Source organism: Mastigoproctus giganteus, chromosome 1 (genome assembly GCF_048544385.1).
Source record: "Mastigoproctus giganteus isolate SK-2022 chromosome 1, ASM4854438v1, whole genome shotgun sequence".
NCBI lineage: Eukaryota > Metazoa > Arthropoda > Arachnida > Uropygi > Thelyphonidae > Mastigoproctus > Mastigoproctus giganteus.
The window spans coordinates 9061022-9082637 of NC_143575.1; the positions used below are offsets into that span (position 1 = coordinate 9061022).

General features: G+C 35.5%; 1 protein-coding gene across 1 annotated transcript in view; it reads left to right on the forward strand.

Annotated features, from left to right (window-relative positions):
• Positions 1-21616, forward strand: part of LOC150090537 (ATP-binding cassette sub-family C member 1-like) — a 237859-nt gene that overhangs the window by 80968 nt on the left and 135275 nt on the right. Inside the window, 4 exon segments of the mRNA XM_090378370.1 lie at positions 12574-12767; positions 16975-17151; positions 19104-19134; positions 19137-19261. Of these exon segments, the coding sequence (XP_090234496.1) occupies positions 12574-12767; positions 16975-17151; positions 19104-19134; positions 19137-19261 (527 nt within the window).

Sequence of the window (21616 nt, forward strand, 5' to 3'; positions counted from 1 at the left end):
CACTCTCTGTCTTCTCCCACTCAACCATCCCTTTATCCATAGCAGCAATTTGCCTCCAGTGCCACACTGCTCCAATTTGTGCAGCAGTTTTCCATGTGCAACAGTATCAAAAGCCTTTCTAAGATCCAAATATATGATATCAAAGTTATTCCCTGCATCCAGTTCCTTTGTGACCACATCATAGAGGTGCCTCCGTAGCCAGGTGGGAAGGAGCAGCAAGTGCGTAGCACATGCTTCTTGATTAGACCGGGGTTCAAGCCCGTCACCACCAAATACGGAGGATGCAGAAAGGTCAGGGAATGACCACCGCATATCCTGGAGCAATATGGCCTTAGTTGCTATTGCTCCTAAAAACCAAATAACAAACAAAAAAACAACCACATCATAGTATCCAATCAAATTGGTCAGGCAAGATTTTCCCCTAATAAAACCATGCTGTGCCCAAGCTATAACTGAAGTCTTGTTTAGATGATCCTGCAGTGCCTCCATTAATTTTCCTGGAACAGAAGTTAAACTAACAGTTCTATAATTACTTGTGCTGCCCTTTGAACCTCCTTTGTGAACTGGAGTCACATTTCCACATCTCCAGTCCATTGGTACCTCCCCTAAGTCCAAAGAAGCTCTCATAATTATGTCTAAGGGTTTGCTTACTTCCTTTGCTGCCTTCTTTAATATAACTGGATAGATCTCGTCCATCCCAGGTGCCTTTTTTATGTTTATCTTCAACAATTTCTCCTCCACTTTCCTCTCAGCTATTACAAAATCATCCAGCTCTCTGCTAGAGTTTAACTCACCTCTAGCATTCCCCTCCATGAATAACTCCTCTTTGCATCCTTTGCCAAGGATTTCTCATAATCTGCCTTTGCCTGCCTAATCTCCTTTGTGACTTGGTTACAGACCAGCTTATATCTATTATTGGCTTCCATGTCACCCATTAATTTATATGTATCCCATGCATTTTTCTTCTCTGCCACATGTCTCATTACTTCATCTGACATCCATTTAGGCCTAAACTTTGAACAATATTTCTTAGTTGGTATGTAGAGCCTAGTAGCTTCCAAGATAAATTCTTTGAATGCTTCCCATTATTAATTTTCTGTTGGTAACATCATCATCAGTTGGTCCCACCATATAGAATTTAAATACTGTCTCAGGCCACTGTAGTCACCTTTACGAAAGAAAAAACCCTTCCCTTTACCCCTCATGGTAGTTAGCTCTTCTAAATCCCACATCAACACACTGTGATCACTGCCACCTAGTGGTTCCTTTATCTGCAGATTCTTAATGCATGAAGAATCACTACTAATAATCAGATCAAGAGTATTACTCCCTCTAGTTGCCTCCAACATGCTGATGTAGAAAACAATCATCCAATAAATCCACAAAATCCTTGCTAGTGTGTGTGACCAACCTACAAATTCCAGTCAATATCTGGGAAATTAAAATCCCCCATTATAAGACTCCCTGATTTACTGGCCCACTCTATTTCCCTGTACAGTTCCTTATTATACTCATCAGAGTCATTAGGCCTATAACCCACTCCAACTCTCAATTTTAATCTTCCAATGCTTATGTCACACTAAACTGACTCAACACTGCACGGTCCAGTGATGTTGACTGGCTTCACCTCCTTGGATTTTATGTGTTTCTTAACTAATAGTATAACCCCTCCTCCCATCCTATCTTGTCTATCCTTCCTGTACACATTGTACTCCCCAAATTCCAGTTCTGCATTCCTTATATCTGTGTGACACCACGTCTCTGATATCCCAACAATATCTGCCTTTGATATTCTGGCCAATACCTCAAATTCACTAAATTTATTTACCAACCTCCTAGCATTGGTGTACATGTAAGTATATATGCACCTGTTCCTATTCTTAGCTACCCTAACACAGCCCATGTGTTTACTTGTACCGCAATGACTCCCAGCAATCTCTGAAATATCCTGCATCTTGTTTTCCAGGCTGCTGCTCATCCCAATAGAAGCAGTGCAAGAATCGCTTTCACCTCTGTCAGTGGCTACTGTTAATCTATTAGTCCTTGAATCACCCCCAAGCTAGCAGTTTTCCGACCCACCTAACACTGCCTCTATAGCATCAGCAAATATTCTTGCACCCTTTCTATTTAAGTGTATCCCATCCCTGTAGAAGCAGTCTCTCCTGTTAACAAGTACAGACCAGGCTAAAAAAAATTCTATCCCTTGAGCCTTGCACAATCTTTCCAGGGCCGTATTGATCAACAGTGCTCTCGTCATATAATCCCTCCTATCATGTCTGGGCAGAAGTGCAGACACTTTCAACTTCAACCCTAATTCACGGCTGTTTTTTAACAGTGACCTGTACTTGTTAAGTAATTCTGCTGGTCTCCTACTCTTAATATCATTAGTGCCAACGTGTACAACAATATCACACTTTATGCCCTTAAAAGATGATATCTGCTTTACAATGTCATCAACCTTTGCCCCTGGCAGACATATTTTGGTCCTGTTCCACCTATCCTTTTTACATAGCATGTTCCCCATTTCCCTGACAATAGAGTCACCAACAACTACTAGTTCCTGTGGGACCAGTGCATTCTGCCTTGGGGGTTGCCGCTGTGTTGCGTGATGATCAAGTGCATGCTCTGGAATTGATGTGGGCAGCTGAGAGCTTGATGGGCCCCTCAATTTAGATCCTTCGAGGGCATCCACTCTGTCCTTCAAGCTCTCATAAAGGCCCATAACAACGCTGAGTTGTCACCTCATTTCCTCACACTTCTTACGTCGCGCGCACACAAAGACATTCCCCTTGGCAATATCATGTCAAGGGGAATGTCTTTGTGGGGAATATCATACCTGATTGTTCCACAAACATCAAGCAAGCAGTGCATTTTAAAAGGCTGTGATTCAGAGGGCAACTGCCCCCCTCAGTTCTTCCCTGAGCCACAGCACTCCATTTAGCTTGAGCCTTTTGCTTTGCTGCTCTGGTCTGAGTCATGATTCCGATTCAATTTCAGTACAAAATTATAACCCTAAACTTGTATCCCAACGCAGTCGTAACACTATATATTTTTTAAGTGTCAAGTATTATCTTCGATTTTCTTTATATAAGTTCCATATCAAGTTATGTATTAATCAATTATGTTACGTTCGTAAAATCTATGTTGTTATATGTCTTTAATTAAAAGTACAATTTAATTGACAATGAAGTTCAACAAGATTAATAAATTTACTGATTAATTGATAATATTATTTACTATACTAAGCTAATGCTATCTAGTTCGTGATATAACGTTGTATCGTATAACAATGCCGGCAAGTTACGAACGGTAAATGTATAGACACTTAAATATTAATTAACTTCCAAAATCTCGCTGTCTCAATTCAGAATAAATCAAGGATCTTGCCTAGGTCTATAAGCTACTTACAGAAAATAATTTAATATAACAATTTGTCAATAAAGCAGCTAACTATAGCTAAAAAACTTCCGGTTCGCTGGCTCTGCAAAATTTGTAAAACATTTGGATTGGATACCCTTACCGATACTAAGTAATAACCTACAAAATCTCTATTATTAAAATTTAAACTAAGTATCGTAACTAAGAATAGAGAGCTACTCTGGAAATAAGTGAATATGCCAATTCAAGCCAATTTAAATTAATAAAACAGGAAAAACTTCTGTATGTTCCTCAGCCATAAAACTTCTCCTGCACAAGGCTACTCTTGTTCTCATGATCAGATATTTAGCAGTTGTGTGGGCTTGAAACACAGTCAGCTCAACCACATGTACTACTGCCTCCCCACATACAATTACTGCTCAGCTATGTGAATCTATTCAACAGATCTAAATTCAAAAAATAGCAAGGTCTTAATTTTTCAGTACAGTCAGTCCTCATATAGCACGATAGTTGTGTTTCTAGAAACTCTCGTGCAATGCAAAATCGTGCAATATAAACAACAGGTCCTATGGGAAAAATAGGGTTATGTGCCGACCACCCAAGATTGAACACACATTTGTAACCAGAACATTACCAAACACAATAAATAATCGTAATAAAATACGTAAGTATTTTATTACGACTATTACATAATAAAATATTGCTAATGCTTTTCCTTCTATCTTAGGCAAACTTGTTTTTTGTTTGATTTTCTGTCCAAACAGATGACAGCCGTTCCATCTCTTCCAATTCTTTATGTCTTAATCTAATGGATTTTAATTGCACTTTGAGTTGTTCTTGCTATGAAAGTTGTTTTTATTTTCTCTGCATTCTTTCTAATTCTCGGCGTTGCCTCATTTAGGTCTGTAGCACGTGCAATATCGCATGGTCTTTCATTTCGCTCAAAGCGTTTCACAATTTCATATTTTTTCTCTATCAACAGAGGCGGACTGGCCATAAGCCTTACCGGGGAAACCCTGGTGGACCAGAGGCCGGTGTGATTTTGGCCATAAACGCTAATGGGAGGCCACTATAAATTTTCCCGGGTAAGAATTTTTGACCCAGTCCGCCTCTGTTTATCGATATTGCTTTTCTTTTTCTCTCTGAATCTGCGGTGTCTTCACCAGGACGCTTCCTTTTCACACCTTTTAAGTATTTTACTCATTTTTAGGGAATAAAGCACAATTACAAAACGAGGAGGCACGCTTGATACACATAAGCAAAGCTGCGCGCGTGTAGCAACTGAATAAACAACACCGTAAAGACAGAGATACACTATTAACACCTCACATTTTACTAAAGCACATTTCTAGGGGTTACTACCATAAAACAATAAAAACAATTTCCAGTTGCGTTTCTGCTAGTGGAATCTGTTATAAACTGGTAGTAAACTCGATCTAATTGCATTTGCGATTATACCGATAGCTTAAATTGTATTGGTTTTTACGTTATTATGGTGAAATGTGTTTCCCTTTCACTGATATAAAAAACAAATACATTTTCAGAATCTTCTCTTCATTCCTATCGTGTTGCGTTCGACTGCCATTTCTTGTAAATACAAAGGCGAATCGTGCATAAGTGAATTAGGTTCGTGTTATATAAGATATCGTTCCCCTATTTATAAATCGTGTATGATCAAATTCGTGTAGTGTAAACACGTGTTATACGAGGACTGACTGTACTCACCTTGATCGATCTGCAATTGTTAAGGTTTGAATGGCAAGAGGTGACTAGCTTTAAGGTGATTGGTTTTTAAATTAAGGGGTGGGTAAATAGTAATTATGATGGAAACGGGATTAAAATATGCGCAAGGAAGTAGAAGTGCACTAACTCCATCCTTGGTTTCATTAAATTGGGTTAAATTGGGAATCTCTAAATAGTGGATGAGCTAAAAGTCTTAACGAAGAACTTTTGTTAAAAAACGTTTTCAGTTGGCAAGTTAAATGAAAAGGGAACGCGTACTGTATTTAAGAAGAATTTTGTAATCCCGTGATGCACTTTGTTACTTGCGCGAATCTCAGATTGGTGAGATTCCAAACCGGAGAAAGATTGAAGGGAAGTTTCGCATTTATAATATTTAGATCGGAGTGGTGATGAAACCATTCTATAATGAGGGCTTCGAATTGTAAAATTTTGTAACTGTTTTTTAATTTTAATATGGTAATAGCTGAGTCAACTAAGGGAGTATGGTTGTTGGAGTGGGCATGTAAAGTAAGTTCAGTGCTAGATTGTCCAGTTCTGAAGCTATCGTAGTGATAGTATGCTCTGGTATTGGATGATTGGGTTGAACCGAATTTGGTTGTGGTACTACCAATGTAACAGGCATTACAATTGTGTTGACATTTTATTAAATAAATAATATTATTCATTTCGCTCGTTGGATATTTATGTGTTTCTCTATATTTATTGAAAAGTGATCCGAGTTTGTTATAAGTGGAAAAAATAAGAGTGATGTCTGTACCTTCAAATATTCGCCGAAATTGTCTTGCAAGATTACTATGATAAGGAAGGACAAGACGTGTTTTACTATTTATGATGTGTTTTATGGGGTTATTGATATTATTTTTTGCAATGGAAATCGTATGATGGATTAATTTTGGTAGGTAATTTCTGGCTATGAATTTTTTTGTGAGATTTTATAACTCATTGGATAGGTCGTCTTGTGAGGTGCTGAATTTAATGGCATTGTAGATTTGGTTATAGAGAATGGATTTTTTTATGTTGAAAGGGTGGTGTGATGTGAAATGTAGGAATTTCCCTGTGTGTGCATGTCTTCTATAGATCTTAGTTCCTAGTTTAGTACCTGTTTTATATATGGTGAGATTGAGAAAATTAATTTGTTTATTGGTTTCTATTTCGAGTGTGTATTTAAGTCTGTCGTGAATTGAATTGAATTTTGTAAAAAGATTATCAATTATAGTTTTGTTTCCTATTAAAAGTACATCATCAGCATATCACATGTATAACTTTATCTCAGAAGGGTAAGGTTGTAGGATTTTATTTTCAACTGTGGCTAAGTAAATTTTGGAAAGGGGAGCAGAGATGCCCAAGCCCATGGGTAATCCTAATATTTGTTGGAAGATCTGATTGTGAAATCTGAAATGCCTGGCATCTAATAGTAGAGAGGTGAGTTCTAAAATATTGTTTATAGAAAGGGAGGTGCGATTAATGAGACTATTGTCGGAAGTTAAATATCCACAAAGGGCTTGTAAGGTGAAAGGTATATGTACATTGGTATATAGTGATACGACATCAAACGATGCTAGAATATCATCGTCAGCGATTATGATGGTTTTTAACAAAGTGCATCACGGGATTACAAAATTCTTCTTAAATACAGTACGCATTAGGGCTTGCAAACCGGTTTTCATATTGAGTTGTTAAAACCGAAACCGAGCTTCTAAAACCGGATTCGAATATTTTCTTAGTTAGCCCTCGATTATAGTTTTTTGTTACGCACTTTTCTTTTGTTTGTTCGTTTGTCTGGATGATTCAACTGCTTTATGTTTTAAACATGTTTTGTTTTTTATTTTATTTTATTTTATTTTATGTTTAAGTACGAATCTCATGGGCAAGTGGCCCAAATCTAGGAGGGGTTCCTTTTTTATCTTCCCACCTGTATCATGGCACGATGCAGATGTACTCATTTACGACTGAGTGAGTCGGAGCGACAACGTAAAAGAAAATGCTCAACATTTCTCCGTTCCATCTATCTTGTTCGCCAGGCAAGTTATGGAACGTGCCTTATTGATGGTTACCCAGATTCGAATAGAAACAGATTCGCTGAACATTGCATCAAATTTCAATCGTTGAAAGTTTTTTGCTTCTTTATTCCTATTAAATTTGCGATCAAATGTTCTCCAAAAAGCAGCTTCACCAAATTTAGCTTTTACATAATTTTTGAAAATACAATAGATTTAATTGAGGAAAAATAAATTGCAAGTAAATAAATAAAAAATTTCTTTCGTGAAAATTTTGAAACTTGCCTCGTTTAGACTCTTCATTCAGTGCTTGAGGGAGTGACGCATAATATTGTGCCATTGTTATCTTCAATATTTTTATTAAAAATTGTCGGTGATATAAATTCCTACTAATTAATATTTATTACTCTTAATATGTCTAAGATGAAATCAAATGTATGGAATTATTTTGCTCGAAAAAGCAAAGATGAAGCACAATGTTCGAAATGTCAGAAGATAACGAAGTCGTCTGGAGGATCTACATCATCTTTGATGTTGCATTTAAAGAAAATGAATCAGATTGACATTAAACAAGATAACAGTGAACCTCCTGTAAAAATAGTAAGAACATTAGAAAACTTATCTTTAAAAAATCTATGGAAGAAGAGATTTCAAAATTAGCTGCTTTAGATGGACTTTTTTTTAATTCAATTGCCAAGAGTGAGTTTATACAATCAAGCCTTCACCTTCAGAGAAATAAATACGATAAATTACCGCCAGCCTCAGTGAATGGAATTAAAAATATGGTTCTGAATTATTATAAAACTAAGAAAGAAGAACTCATTCAGCATTTCAAAAATTCATTGGTTTTGGGTGCACGGCATTCATCGACTCTAGACGAATATACATCTATACAAAATAAAAGGTATATGAATATAAAAGTGCATTCAAAAGACAATCATTGGTCGTTAGGTCTTATTGAGATTAATGGTTCACTTGACAGCAGAAGAACTGAGCAAATTGTGAATGGACACTTGAAGGAATTTGGTTTGAACTTGGATGAGGATATTGTTGCCTGCACCACCGATGGAGCAGCAATGATGATTAAGTTTGGCAAGCAAATTACGCCTAACATCAACAATGTATAGCCCATTGTACACATCTGTCAGTTCTAGATGTACTTTATGAAAAATCAATCAATTATGGTGCCACAGTCTCTGACTCCCAAAGACAATGAAGAAAATGAAAATAATGAAGAAAGTAGTGATGATGAAGAAGTTGAAGAAAGACAGCAAGGCATGCTTTATCAAACGGACTTTACCGATGAGCTCATTTATTTCTTCAATCCAATGGCCAATAATGCACAAACTATTAAAAAAGTCAGAAAATTTTGCAAGCTTTTTCGAAAATCGCCTACCAAAAATGACATATTACAAAATTTAATGGGAAAGAATATAAACTTTTATTAGATTGCAAGACTAGATGGGATAGCACATTCTATATGATTGAGAGATTTTTGAAATTGAAAAATTGCATTCCAAATGGTCTATGTGCAGTACTGTCAACTGAAGCTGTGTCTGACGATGACTGGAAAACACTTGAATTGCTATGTGAAACTTTGCGGCCAGTTGAAATGATTCTGAAGGCTATAACCTGAGAAGAATACAGACTTACTTAAAGCAGTCTTCAATAGAATTTCTGCTTGCTAAGCTTGATACAGCAGAAAACCCATTTGCTTTAAAGTTTCACCAAAGCCTTTTGCAGCGTTACAATGCAAGACGAAATTGCCAAACTGTGGCTTTGCTGAGCTATCTACACAACCCCAAAAAGTTTAGGAAAGAAGATTCACATTCAAGAACTTTTGATTTTCCAAGTAAGCAAGTTTGGAAAAAGCATGCTTAAGAGATTTATGAGAGATTATTTGCAAAACATTCCGAAGGAGTCTTAGCGTTGGAAGAAACTGAAAATAAACGAACTGTTCTTTTAGAAGAAAACAAAGACTCGTCTAGTTCCGATGTTGGAGATACACTCATGCGAGAGTATGATAGTGTAATAAAGAGATTAACTGAAGAGCCTTCAAAATATCTGAGTGAATTGGAAATCAGAAAAGAATTTAAAATTTTGGAGGCAACTATCAGTAGAAATGAAAAGCTGGAGAAAGTTTATAGAGCACTGCTGACCACTAAACCAACAAGTGTCCAATCTGAGAGTGTGTTTTCGATCACTGGTCTCTTTAACACAAAAATAAGGTCAAGTCTATCAGGAAAAATGCTTAATATACTGTGTTTTTTAAAGGATCATTTTCAGAAAAAAGCTGATTGATAAATAGTCAAGTAATTTCCCCAAGCTGTTTTTTTTCCACATTATTTTTATTTATTTATTATTATTATTATTATAGGGCTTATTATTTTTTTGTTTACTATACGAGAAGATAGTTTTTATTCAAAGGATTTGAATACAATTTGTAATCTTGTATAATCCCAAGCTGGTTATTTTTTTGGAGCACTTTAATTTTTTTATTTTTTTTACTATAAGAGGTGATAGATTTTGTTTAAAAGATTTGATTACGATTTGTACAATCTACCCAAGATAAAATAAATACCTGTGTAATTATTTTCCCTAAGTCTGAGAAAATCGGTTTTAAAACCGGTTTTAAGAGTAAACTTCGGTTAAACTCGGTTTTGAAATTTCTCGGTTTTATGCAAGCCCTAGTACGCATTCCCTTTTCATTTAACTTGCCAACTGAAGACGTTTTTTAACGAAAGTCCTTCGTTATGACTTTTGGCTTATCCACTATTTAGAGATTCCCAATTTAACCCAATTTAATGACAACCAAGGATGGAGTTAGTGCACTTCTACTTCCTTGCGCATATTTTAATCCCGTTTCCATCATAATTACTATTTACCCACCCCTTAATTTAAGAACCAATCACCTTAAAGCTAGTCACCTTTTGCCATTCAAACCATAACAATTGCAGATCGATCCAGGTGAGTACTGAAAAATTAAGCCCTTGCTATTTTTTGAATTTAGTCCAATAAAACAGTACTTTAAGACATACTATAACTTCTAAGTGTTCAACAGATCTCTAACTGTTGCCTTGTACCTCCATCATTTTAAGTTAGCCTGCATAGTTTCAGTTCACTCAAAAAAAAAAAAAGGTCAAAACAGCAAGTTCAGAATTTGTTTACCACTACCCTTACTAAATGTAGTTTAAAAAAGTTTTGATGCTTTATATATATGCATGTAGTACACACGTATGTACATGTATACATGTACATATATACATTCAGAGGGATTGAAGAGATGAGAGGAAGCAACATTGGTGGGAAAAATATAAATAGCCTATGATATGCTGACGATACTGTCCTACTAGCTGAAAATGAAGTAGACCTGCAATTAACTGTAGATGCGCTGAACAGAAAGGGAAAGGAATGGGAAATGAACATTAAACTGAAGAAGATGAAAGTGATGGCCCTCAGCAAAAGGGAAGATGCCCCAGAAATATGAATACAAATAGCATTAGCATTAGCAAAGGCACATGATGCAAGAAAGAAAGCTTATATAGCATCAGCCAAAAAAAAAAGAAAAAAAACCCCACATCCTTCTCATTTCATCCATCCACTCACTCAAAATGTCTGTCTAGTTTTGCCTTGAATCTATTTAAGCTATCAACTTCTACAACAGATGGAAGTTTGTTCCAGCAATCAACCACCCACAGGCTAAAGGCAAACTTCCGCACATCTATCCTACAACTGTCTTTCCTCAATTTGAATTTATGCCCTCTCAGGTGATTATTGTCAGCAAGAGGAAGAATCCCATCAGCATTGAGCATGCTCAAATCATTCAAGGCTTTATACACCTCAATCAGATCAGGTCCTAGTCTCCAGACACTGTAATTTGCAAAACGTAAGCTTTCTTCGTAAGGCCTCGAGACCCTTTGTTCCATTCACTAATCTTGTTGCCCTTCTCTGTACTAGTTCCAACAGCTCCACATCCTTTTTAAAATGAGGCCTCCAGACCTGTATACAGTACTCAAGGTGTGGCCTGACCATTGCCTTATACAAGGGGATAATCACCTCCTTATCCCTGCTAGAAAAATTCCTGTATATCATTGACAAGACACCATGAGCTACTCTTGCAGACCGTCTGCACTGCTCAGAAAACTTCATATCTGCCTGCATAATTACCCCCAGATCCTTTTCACTCTCTACCACTGTCAGTATATTACCACACAGTTGATATGTTACTCTGGGGTTACTGCTTCCCCATATGTAGTACTTTACATTTGTCAATGTTAAACTTCAGTTCCACCTCTCAGCCCACCTGCTCAACTTTTCTTGATCCTGTTGCAGCAGCATACTGTCATTAACAACCCTGTCAACCTTCATATCGTCTGCAAACTTGGACATTAAGGCTGATATACCATCATCAATATCATTAATAAATATAGAAAACAACAATGGACCCAACACTGAACCCTAGGGACTCCACTTATGACATGTCCACAAAGAGCAGTGTCCATTGATTACCACTCTCTGTCTTCTCCCACTCAACCAAATAAATGGAGAAAGGATAGAACAAGTGGACAAATTTGTATACCTCAGACACACAATAACCAGTGTTGGAAGAAACAAAGAGGAAATAAACAGAAGTGTTGCTATGGCAAAACCGGCATTTATCAACATGAAAAAATTGTTAACAGCCCGAGACCTGGATGTCAAAACGAGGATTAGGATTCATAAATGCTTTGTGTTTTGTATTCTCATATGGTGCAGAAAAATGGACACTAAGCAAAATAAAATAAAATCAATGCTTTTGAAATGTGGACAAATTAGGAGAATGATGAAAATATGATGGAAAAGAAAGCTAAGGAACAAAGATGTACTGAAAATGCAAAAACTAAATGTACCTTTCTAAACACCCTGAAGCAATTGAAATTAGCATATATGGACCATAGCATATATGATTAGAAAAAATAACACTCAGAAACTGCTAATGGAAGATAAAATAAAAGCAAAAGAAGAAGAGGACGACCCAGACAATTGTGGATAGGGAACATAGAGGATTGGAGTGGTCTCAAGTACAAAGAAATCGCAAGAGTGACTGAGCAGAGATTAAGTGTGGAGATCCTTGGCAGCCAATCTCCTGGAAGGAGCTGGCACATGATGAAAGAATATACATATATGTGTGCAGGATGTGCCAGAATTATGCACAAAAAATTGTGGAGTACATTCTAGTGTCCAAGATAAGGAAAAGTCATATAAACATTTGTCCATTTTTGAATAGTTATAGGTGTGGTTTTTTGAATTTAAAAAAAAAAAAATGGTAATAGAGTTTGGAATGGTAAAAATAGTAAAATAATGAAAAGTACTTTTTATTTTTAAATGAGAGAGAGAAAGATGGATGCTAGTTTGGCGTTAAGTACATAAGTGATCAGCAAAGTTTATTTTGCTAATTTACAGTTTTTAAATTTAGGATACAGAATAACATTCGAGAAAGGAACATTTACTTGGGATCCAAAACAAACTGCAGTTTTAAAAAATATTAGTTTTAAAATTGAGGAAGGATCACTGACAGCAATTGTAGGGCCAGTAGGAGCTGGAAAATCTTCACTTTTATCAGCTACACTTGGAGAGATGCATAAAATACATGGAAATGTTAATATTAATGTGAGTATTCTATTTCTATAACATTGTTATTACATTACATTTTTATTAATAAAATTGTACAATATTACTGGTTAAATAAAATAAAAGGAAGTAATTCGGTTCATTTCTTTCTGGAAGTCAGTTACCAGATTTATCTAATGATCTACCCATGGTCAGAACTCATTTTAATGGTTTGTCTTTCCTTAGTGATGCTAACCATAGGTGTGCTGTTAAAATACATTGGTATTTTTTTGGCTACTATGTTAATACTACACAAATATTAATTTATTTCATTGTCAAACATAGTGGTATAGTTACGTAGCTGCCAACTCTCTGGATTTATGATAGAGACTCAGTTTTTTAGACCCATTCACCTGCTCATTGTCCTAACACAGTTTTTCTCTATCATTTATTGGAGACTAGCGTCCCATATGTGTTTGAAGGGATTTAGATCAGTGGAATGGGCAGGCTAATCCATACAAACAATGTTCTCACTTTCCAAAAGCATATCAACAGCTGCAGTGTGATGGGGTGTGGAGTTATCATCCATAAACATGAACTCAGGGCCAATGGCACCTCAGAACAGATGCACATGGGGAAGGATTACCTCAGTACACTGGTTACAGTACTGTCTTCCAGTATCTGGAGTTGTGTATGTCCCTCCAAGATAATGCCTCCCCAGATGAGAACACCTCAACTGCCATATCGATCCCTTTCAGTGATGTTTGGGGGGTGATACTGTGGGCCAACCTCTCGCCAGATTAGCTGACATCCAGAATCGCTGCTGAGACTGAATCTGTCTCATCAGTAAAGAATACCTTACCCCATTGTGCTGTTGTCCAGTCCTTGTGTTCTATGCACCACTGTAAATGGTGTCTCCAATGGGCAGGTGTTAAAGGGACATAGCATAATGGCTGTCGGGCAAACAGTCCACCTTTGTGAAGTCGCCTGGTCATAGTAAATCGCGATATCCTGCATCCTGTGCAGCTGGTTTGCAGTGGATCCTGCTGTCTGGTGTCGGTCCCTCTTGGCCTGTAGGAGTATATAGTGGTCATCATTGGGTATTGTTTTTCCTGGACGACCACCACTGGTCCTTCAAACAGCTGTACTTGTCATTCTGAAGGCCGATCGACCATGCACGTGAGACGATGCTATGGGTGATACCAAACTCTGCAGCCACACTCTCCGCACTTCGACCCCAGATAAAGTCATCCAGACGTTGTCTACTGGCCATTTTGTTGTCTGTAGCACTGCATGAAACCAATCAAATGTCTCTAACAATCGTGCTCGCCATTCGGTAATTTGCACGTAACTGCTGAACTGCTGCTTTTATCTGTTTATGTGAGCCTTCTCATCACAATTCAAATTTTTGCATGTGCACCAGCTTTCTGTCACACATGTACACCAGCTTTCTGAACGGTCACAGTTATGCAAATCGTCACAGGCTGTTTCATTTGATTTTGTGGTTGTAACCTTTAGAAATAGTGTTGGTCCTTAAGTTTTGCGCACCAGTGTAGTAGCTCTGTTTTAGGATTAGTAGTGGCAAATGATTCAAGAAAGCAAGCTTATACAGCATCGGTCAAAAAAAAATATGCAGAAATTGGCTTTTAGCCAGCAGGCAGTTGATTGTTATAACAAACTTCTATATGGTGTTGCAGAAGTGAATGGTTTGAATAATTTAAGATACATTCTTAGAGGGGGAATGGATAGATAAACTGAGAAGTATTTTTTTTTTTTTTTTAAACTGATGCTGTATAAGCTTTGAGCTCTTGCTCAAAATTCTAGAAATAAACTCTACTACTAAATTTATGTGATCTTGGGTCACCAATCAGAAAAGATTTTACTGTGAAGGGCATTATTGTTTTTTGTGTTGTTTGTGAAAAGGATGTGCCATGCAGAAAATTTTCCAGTTAACCGCCACATGAAAACAACATTTCACATTTTAGCCAAAAAAAAAAATAATAATAAAGATAAAAAGCAAAGAAAAATTTTCATATCAGTCACTTTTAACCAAATCAAGTATCACAAGAGAAGAGTAAAATGACTTTTCAGAGGATATCTGCCACCTTGATAAAAAGCAGTATCTCTTTTAATAAGCTAAACAATAAGGTTTTCAAATGATTTTTTGAAAAAAAAATATTGTATAAATCAAAACATTCCTGATGAATCTACCTCAGGAAGAATTATCTGAATGCTATTTATGATGGCATTATTCTTGAAATTCTTCAAGACACTGGAGATATCAGTGCATCTGTATGTCCACCGTAAAAATTGCAGATGCTCTTCATATATTGTACATCTGATGTAGAAATTAGATGCCTTCTCATATGCATGTATTTGCTTGTAAGGTTCTCAAAAACATGAATCAATTTACAGTTGCAAGATTTGTGAATGATTTTTTTCAGTTTTTAAGGCCAGACCAAGAATTGACTCATAAAAGCCTTCATTTTTGTTAGTGACACTGCTCTATATATGATAAAAAGCATCTTCTGCATTATAGGCATTCAGTCAAAGTGTGATCCACATTAGTTGCTTAGCCTATGGCTTACACTGACTTTCTGAAACAATTTGGGGAAAATTTTGGTGAAGTTAATGAAGTTATTTCTTGTTTAAAAAAGATCTTTGTAAATACTACTACATGCATAGTTATTTAAAGAGTTATGCAACCTGTCCCCCCTCTTCCACCAGAGCCCAGTTTTACAGGGTGGAGAACATGGTTATCTGCACCACTGTTTTATGCCAAAAACTTTGATTTTATAAAAAGAAAATGCTTGTTGATTCTTTGGTTACTGTGGATACTGCAGCAGCTATTGGCACTGTTAAGGGAATTCTTTCTGATTCTTTGGCTAGAAAACATTTGCTATTCATAAAGCTTCATTTTGCTTAGTTAAGTAATTCTCTAACCAAACTTGCAAGCATAGGGACTTTTGAACGGTGCAATTGAAGAGGTAGGGAAAGTTCAGTTAGAAATTTCAAGTATCCCTGGAGAAAGAAGAAAGAAAAATAAGAAATAAATGTGTAATTTTTTAAAAAAGAATTCTGGATTTCATATTTTAAGAAAAATAATGACTTCACTAATGGAAATGAAGAGGAACTTCTTTCGAGTAGAGGCTTCAAAGGCCAAGTCACTTCTGTCAGTGTGGAAAGATTTTGGAGACATAGATCTTCAGTAGATCTCATTTAAAAATATATTTGAGCTTTTCATTAACAGTTTTGTTACTTTTGAATATGAAGAAATTGTAATTCAATTTATTGTGATAAACTGGTAATAAATATATATATTTTATTGCATATAATAATATTTTTGTGCATATTATTCAATGTCTAGTCATAACACAAACTTTTCCTACAGCTTATAATTACAATTTTTATTATTAAATTATCTTTTTATTAATGTTATCTTCTTTTCAACTGTTATAATTGATTAGACAGTTTTAATATGTAAGAATAAAGCTACCTTCACTACAGCTGCCCTTTGATTTGAAAACAAGTGATTCAGTCACTGATGTTTGTGATCTGATCAGGATGATCAATGTTTAACTATCCACAAATGCACTAGTGAAATTGTTATTTCTTATTCATTCAATATTAAAACAAGATTTGGGAATGCAACACATTTCAGACAATTTTGTGTTTCATATCCTCACTGATAATCATAGAAAGTGGTGAGTTTTGCATATCAGGATCTTTGTTAACTTGCTTCTACAGATCCACACTTTCCTGCAATCATTACCAATGAAGAATTGTGGATATATGGCTCTGACTTGGAAACAAAGGCCCATTACTTTCAATAGAAGACTCATTCTTTTCTGAGCACAAAACAGCCAAATGCTGCTGTACATTTGTTGCTTTTCATTCAAGATTCTCTTGGAAGGCACACTACCACTGTAGTTCCCCATTTGCTATACTAACCAAATTTATCTTTTGATTTTTTTTTTTTTTTTTTTGTTTTCCAAGATTAATGTCCCTTGAAAGGGTGCAGATTTGCAACAACAGGAAATTATTCATAATGCAATGAAGGAACTATTAACAGTTCCAAAAGAAGCCTATTAGGGACACTTTAAAAGTTAACAGAAGCATTGAAATTATTATATACAGTTAAGGAAACTACTTCATAGAACTATCTGAAGAGCTGGTAAATTTTATCATTTCTCAAATATTAGTTCAATCCTAGAGTTTTTTTTTTTTATCACATCTTATATAGTCATTTTCATTATTGTTACAACAGGGATCAATAGCTTATGTTCCTCAGCAAGCTTGGATTCAGAATAATACCTTAAGGCAAAATGTGCTATTCACTCGTAATATGGAAACAGATAAATATCAGGAAATTTTAGATGCTTGTGCACTGAATCCAGATCTGGAAATTCTTCCTGGAAGAGATATGACAGAAATTGGAGAAAAGGTAAATTTTAAAAATTATATATAGAGAGATAATAAATAAATAAAAGATCTTGAATAATTATTTCATGTGATTCTTATCAACTTACCACTGATGGTAAAAATATATGCTACAAGTGGTTAAAAACAAAAACAACTAGATCTTATAATTTAATAGCTTAATTCAGCTGGTCTAAATGAGTGTTTAATTCTTTCAGGAATTAGATTGTTTTATATAAGATGACCATCCATTCTTCTTGAAAGCTTGTTCCACAAATTATTTTTTATCATCTGATTGTCCCACATTTTATTACAAAGTGATATGCTTTATTTATTCAACAGTGTAAAAAATATATTACATTAATCACGTAGTAGAAAATGACATCAATAATCATTTGAAATCACAGAAACACAAACCATCCACATGCATGACTGTTCCAGTAAATTAATAATTACATATATGTTTTTTAAAGCATTATTTGATGAAAAGGGAAAGAATTTCAGTAGTTGGGCCTAGCACTTTATCAGCACAATCACCCATTTCATTTCATTTACCCAAATGCACTTCAAATTGAATATGAAAAATTTTGTGGTGACACATTTCTTTCATGAAGCCAAAGCATTAATTTCTAGTGAATTTTTTCTACTGAAAATTTTGGATTAAAACAAGATCTATCTTTAGTAACTATCATTTCTGTATATTTTGATTAACTGTGTTGCTTTCATGGAAACACGAAATGTATCAGTTATTAGTGAGAGTTTGTTTTTTTTAACACACAAAGGTGTCAAGATAAAAATTTTGGAACTATCAGCTTAATGTGAGGAAACCACTGCAATAATTTCCATTTTAAAACATAAAGAATTGTAAAAGAATAATCTGTTAGAAATATTTTATTGCTATACTGATAATACAAACTGCGGTTGTGGAGTTCTTCAATTGAATGTATCATTAGTATATTTTATAAACACAATTTAAATTTGGGTAAAAAATTAAAAAGGTATAAATTTTGCTGCCTGCATTTTAAATAAATCTATGAAAACTTCTTAAGAATGAAAATTTCTCAAGATAAGAAAGCAGAGGATTCCTAAATCAATAGGAAGACTTTTAAACCAGTATGGCTTTAAAATCTCATATAAATTATCAGATAAAGCATTATTGAAGATTATTCATGTACTGTACTCTCAAACCACTTTAAACTAGTTTCACATAGTCCATCTTTAGCACTTATATTCAAAATTTGATTTATTCAAATTCTTTCCAATGAACTGTTTCAAAAATATTTCACAGTTTGCTGGCTGGTGACAATGAAAATACACATTCCTGTGGAGATTTCCATACAGTGTAATTTATAATGCATAAAGTCTGAACACACATTAACCAATTGTACAACTCAGCATATCAGACACCTACAGTAAGATATCTTTTTTTTTTTAAAAACTCTCATTTTCTCATACACAGTTCAAAAAGCCATACTCTTCTGGCTTCTTGGCTACTTAGGCTAATGTGATCATTATTCTCCAAGCTAGTGTTGTATTTAGTTTTATTCCCATTAAATTTTAGTTTCATTAAGCCAAACATGTCTTACACCATAATTAAGATTTTATATAATTATTGAGGTAAACCCAAATTAAGCAGTATCCATGGTGTTTATCTTTCTTTCTGAAATAAAAAAAATAGAATGAAACAACAAATAAACTAAGAAATTGAAAGTCATTTGTGAGAGAGAGAGAGAGAGAGATTACAAATGTATCATTTCTTCCCCCTTAAAACTGCTACCATGCATATCAGAATATATTAGCATAATATACTATAACTTATAACACCTTGTAACCTCTGTTTTTCCATGTTTAATGTTAACAAGGTATTTAATGTGAGTTTTCAGATTAATGAATTTTTATTGTGTGCTTACTATTTTAATTTGTTTATCCAGGTTGTTTTCTCTCTCATGAAGTTAAAATTAATTATTTCATTAATAGGGTATTAATCTGAGTGGTGGTCAGAAACAGCGACACGTGCAGCTTATCAGGATTGTGATGTTTACTTGCTTGATGACCCCCTGAGTTCTGTCGATGCTCATGTGGCAACTCATCTGTTTCAGAGAGTAATTGGACCATCTGGTCTTCTAAAGAATAAGGTATCTACAAGTATTTACCCTTAATAGCATATCTGTTTAAAGTACATAAAGTGCCTTTTTTTTTTAAAGAGTTAAGGTTACACACTATTCTCTTGCCACTTTCCTGAATTTAATTATAAGATTTACAACTGATCGGTGTGTGTGTGTGTGTGTGTGTGTGTGTGTGTGTGTGTGTGTGTGTGTGTGTGTGTGTGTGTGTGTGTGTGTGTGTGTGTGTGTGTGTTGATCAATGAAAAATAACAATAGTTATTGCCTACATGATACATATTTTTTGTTGTATATATATATTGTGTGGGTTTTTTATTTTTTTTTCCATGAAAAATATGCATATGGAAAGACAAATTGTAACTTAGTAACATTTAAAAAAAATTTCTTGAGATATTTAATTAAATTTTAAAATACTGAGTTTTTCTTTTTCAGTGACCCTGTGCACATGATAAGGTAACCAAATTCTATTTAATATATCAATCTTATATGAGAAACTACCCTGTAAAGGTAGCATATCCCAAATAATCCTTTTGATGAGTGAGATAGAGATGTCTGAAAGGGAAATCTGGCTACGATATCATCGTAGCACAACAGAATGCTGATGGTGATGTCGGGCCCAGCAGGGGAAGTGTTAGGGCTTTCCAGGTCATCAACTTCCAATATCTCTGTTGTGGAATTGGGTCATGGAACTTACCAACAATGTTGAAATGTGGAAAGCTGGAGAGTGTCAAAAGAGAAATGCACAGGAATAGTATTGATGTGCTTAGAGTATTGATGAGTGGAGTGAAGTGGGCGAATTTGTAAGTGGAGACTATAAAGTTGTGCACTCTGGAAGTAGTGGTGGACGGGGGGGGGATGGCAATAATTATGACAAGAAATTCATGAGAGCACTAGTAGATGTGGAATCGTTGGGATATAGACCTATCATGGTCAGATTTGCGGCAAATCCAGTCGACATGGTAATTATACAAGTTTATATGCCAACCTCGAATTAGTTAAGGAGGCATATGAACAGTTAGAGAAATTAATATGGAAAACCAGATCAAGAGACAATGTGATAATTATGGGGGATTGGAATGTGGTGGTTGGAGAGAGAGAGAGAGAGAGAGAGAGAGAGAGAGAGAGAGAGAGAGAGAGAAGAAAAGACTGTGGGGAATTTTGGTCTGGGTGTGAGAAACACAAGAGGTCAACGCTTACTAGAGTTTTGTACAAAAGAGAGTCTAATGGTAGCAAATATGTGGGTTAAGGCACCGCTCTGCAAAAGATATACATGGACAAATCCTGGCAACTCGTGGAGGTACCAAATTGATTATGTCTTAGTTAAACAGAGATACTGTAACCAAGTGAAGAAAGCAATGTCCTATCCGGGAGCAGACGGAGATTCAGACCACTCACTTGTGAAGATGAATGTGGAACTAAAATTGAAGTGAGCACCTGAATAAAAGGAAATCATTCATGATTTCCTTTTATTCAGGAATGGAATGCTGAGAAATTTAGAAAGGAGCATGCAAAAAATGTGTTTCAAGATCTAGCTAATGTTATCACTAATGAAGAGACTACAAATGATCTAGAGCAGAATTGGTCTTTAATCAAGGAGATGACTTGCAAAGCTGCATCATTGGCTTTGGATAAAAGTGAAAAAATTAGGAGGAAGCCTTGGATCATAGATATTTTACTGCAGAAAATGGATGAGAGGAAGAGACTGAAAAGCCAAAAAAATGATGTTGATCAAAGGAACCATCGTAGATTGAAGAATGAAATTGATAGGGAATGTAGGCAGTGGTGGGCAGAGAACTGTCAAGAGATTGAAATGCTTGAACAACAAAGTCAGGTGGACTTGGTGCATAGAAAAATCACAGAATTAACAAGAAAGAGTAGTGGAATCCAAATGAGAGCAATGCGGAGCTCTCATTTGTTGAAGAACTTTATGATGATTCAAGGAAATATACATGGAGGAATATGGCACTAGAATAACAAGAAAACATGGAGAAAGAAATATCTAGAGATGAATTCAACACAGCCTTAAAGTCTTTTAGCAATAATAAAGCGCCAGAAATTGACAATGTACCTGCAGAGCTTTTAAAATACAGTGTAAAATATCTGAAGAAAGCCTTATTTGAACTGATAAAGATGATATACAGGGATGAGCATTGGCCAGAGGATTTCTTCATATAAATCATAATCCCCATACCCAAGAAGATGACACCGACAGTATGCCAAGACTACAGAACTATAAGTCTTATTACCCATGCATTCAAGATTCTGCTGAAAGTTATCAAAGTTCGCATGGAGATTCATATTGAGCAATTTCTGGATGACTCACTGTGTGGTTTTCACAGAGGCAGATTGACAAGAGATGCTATTGGA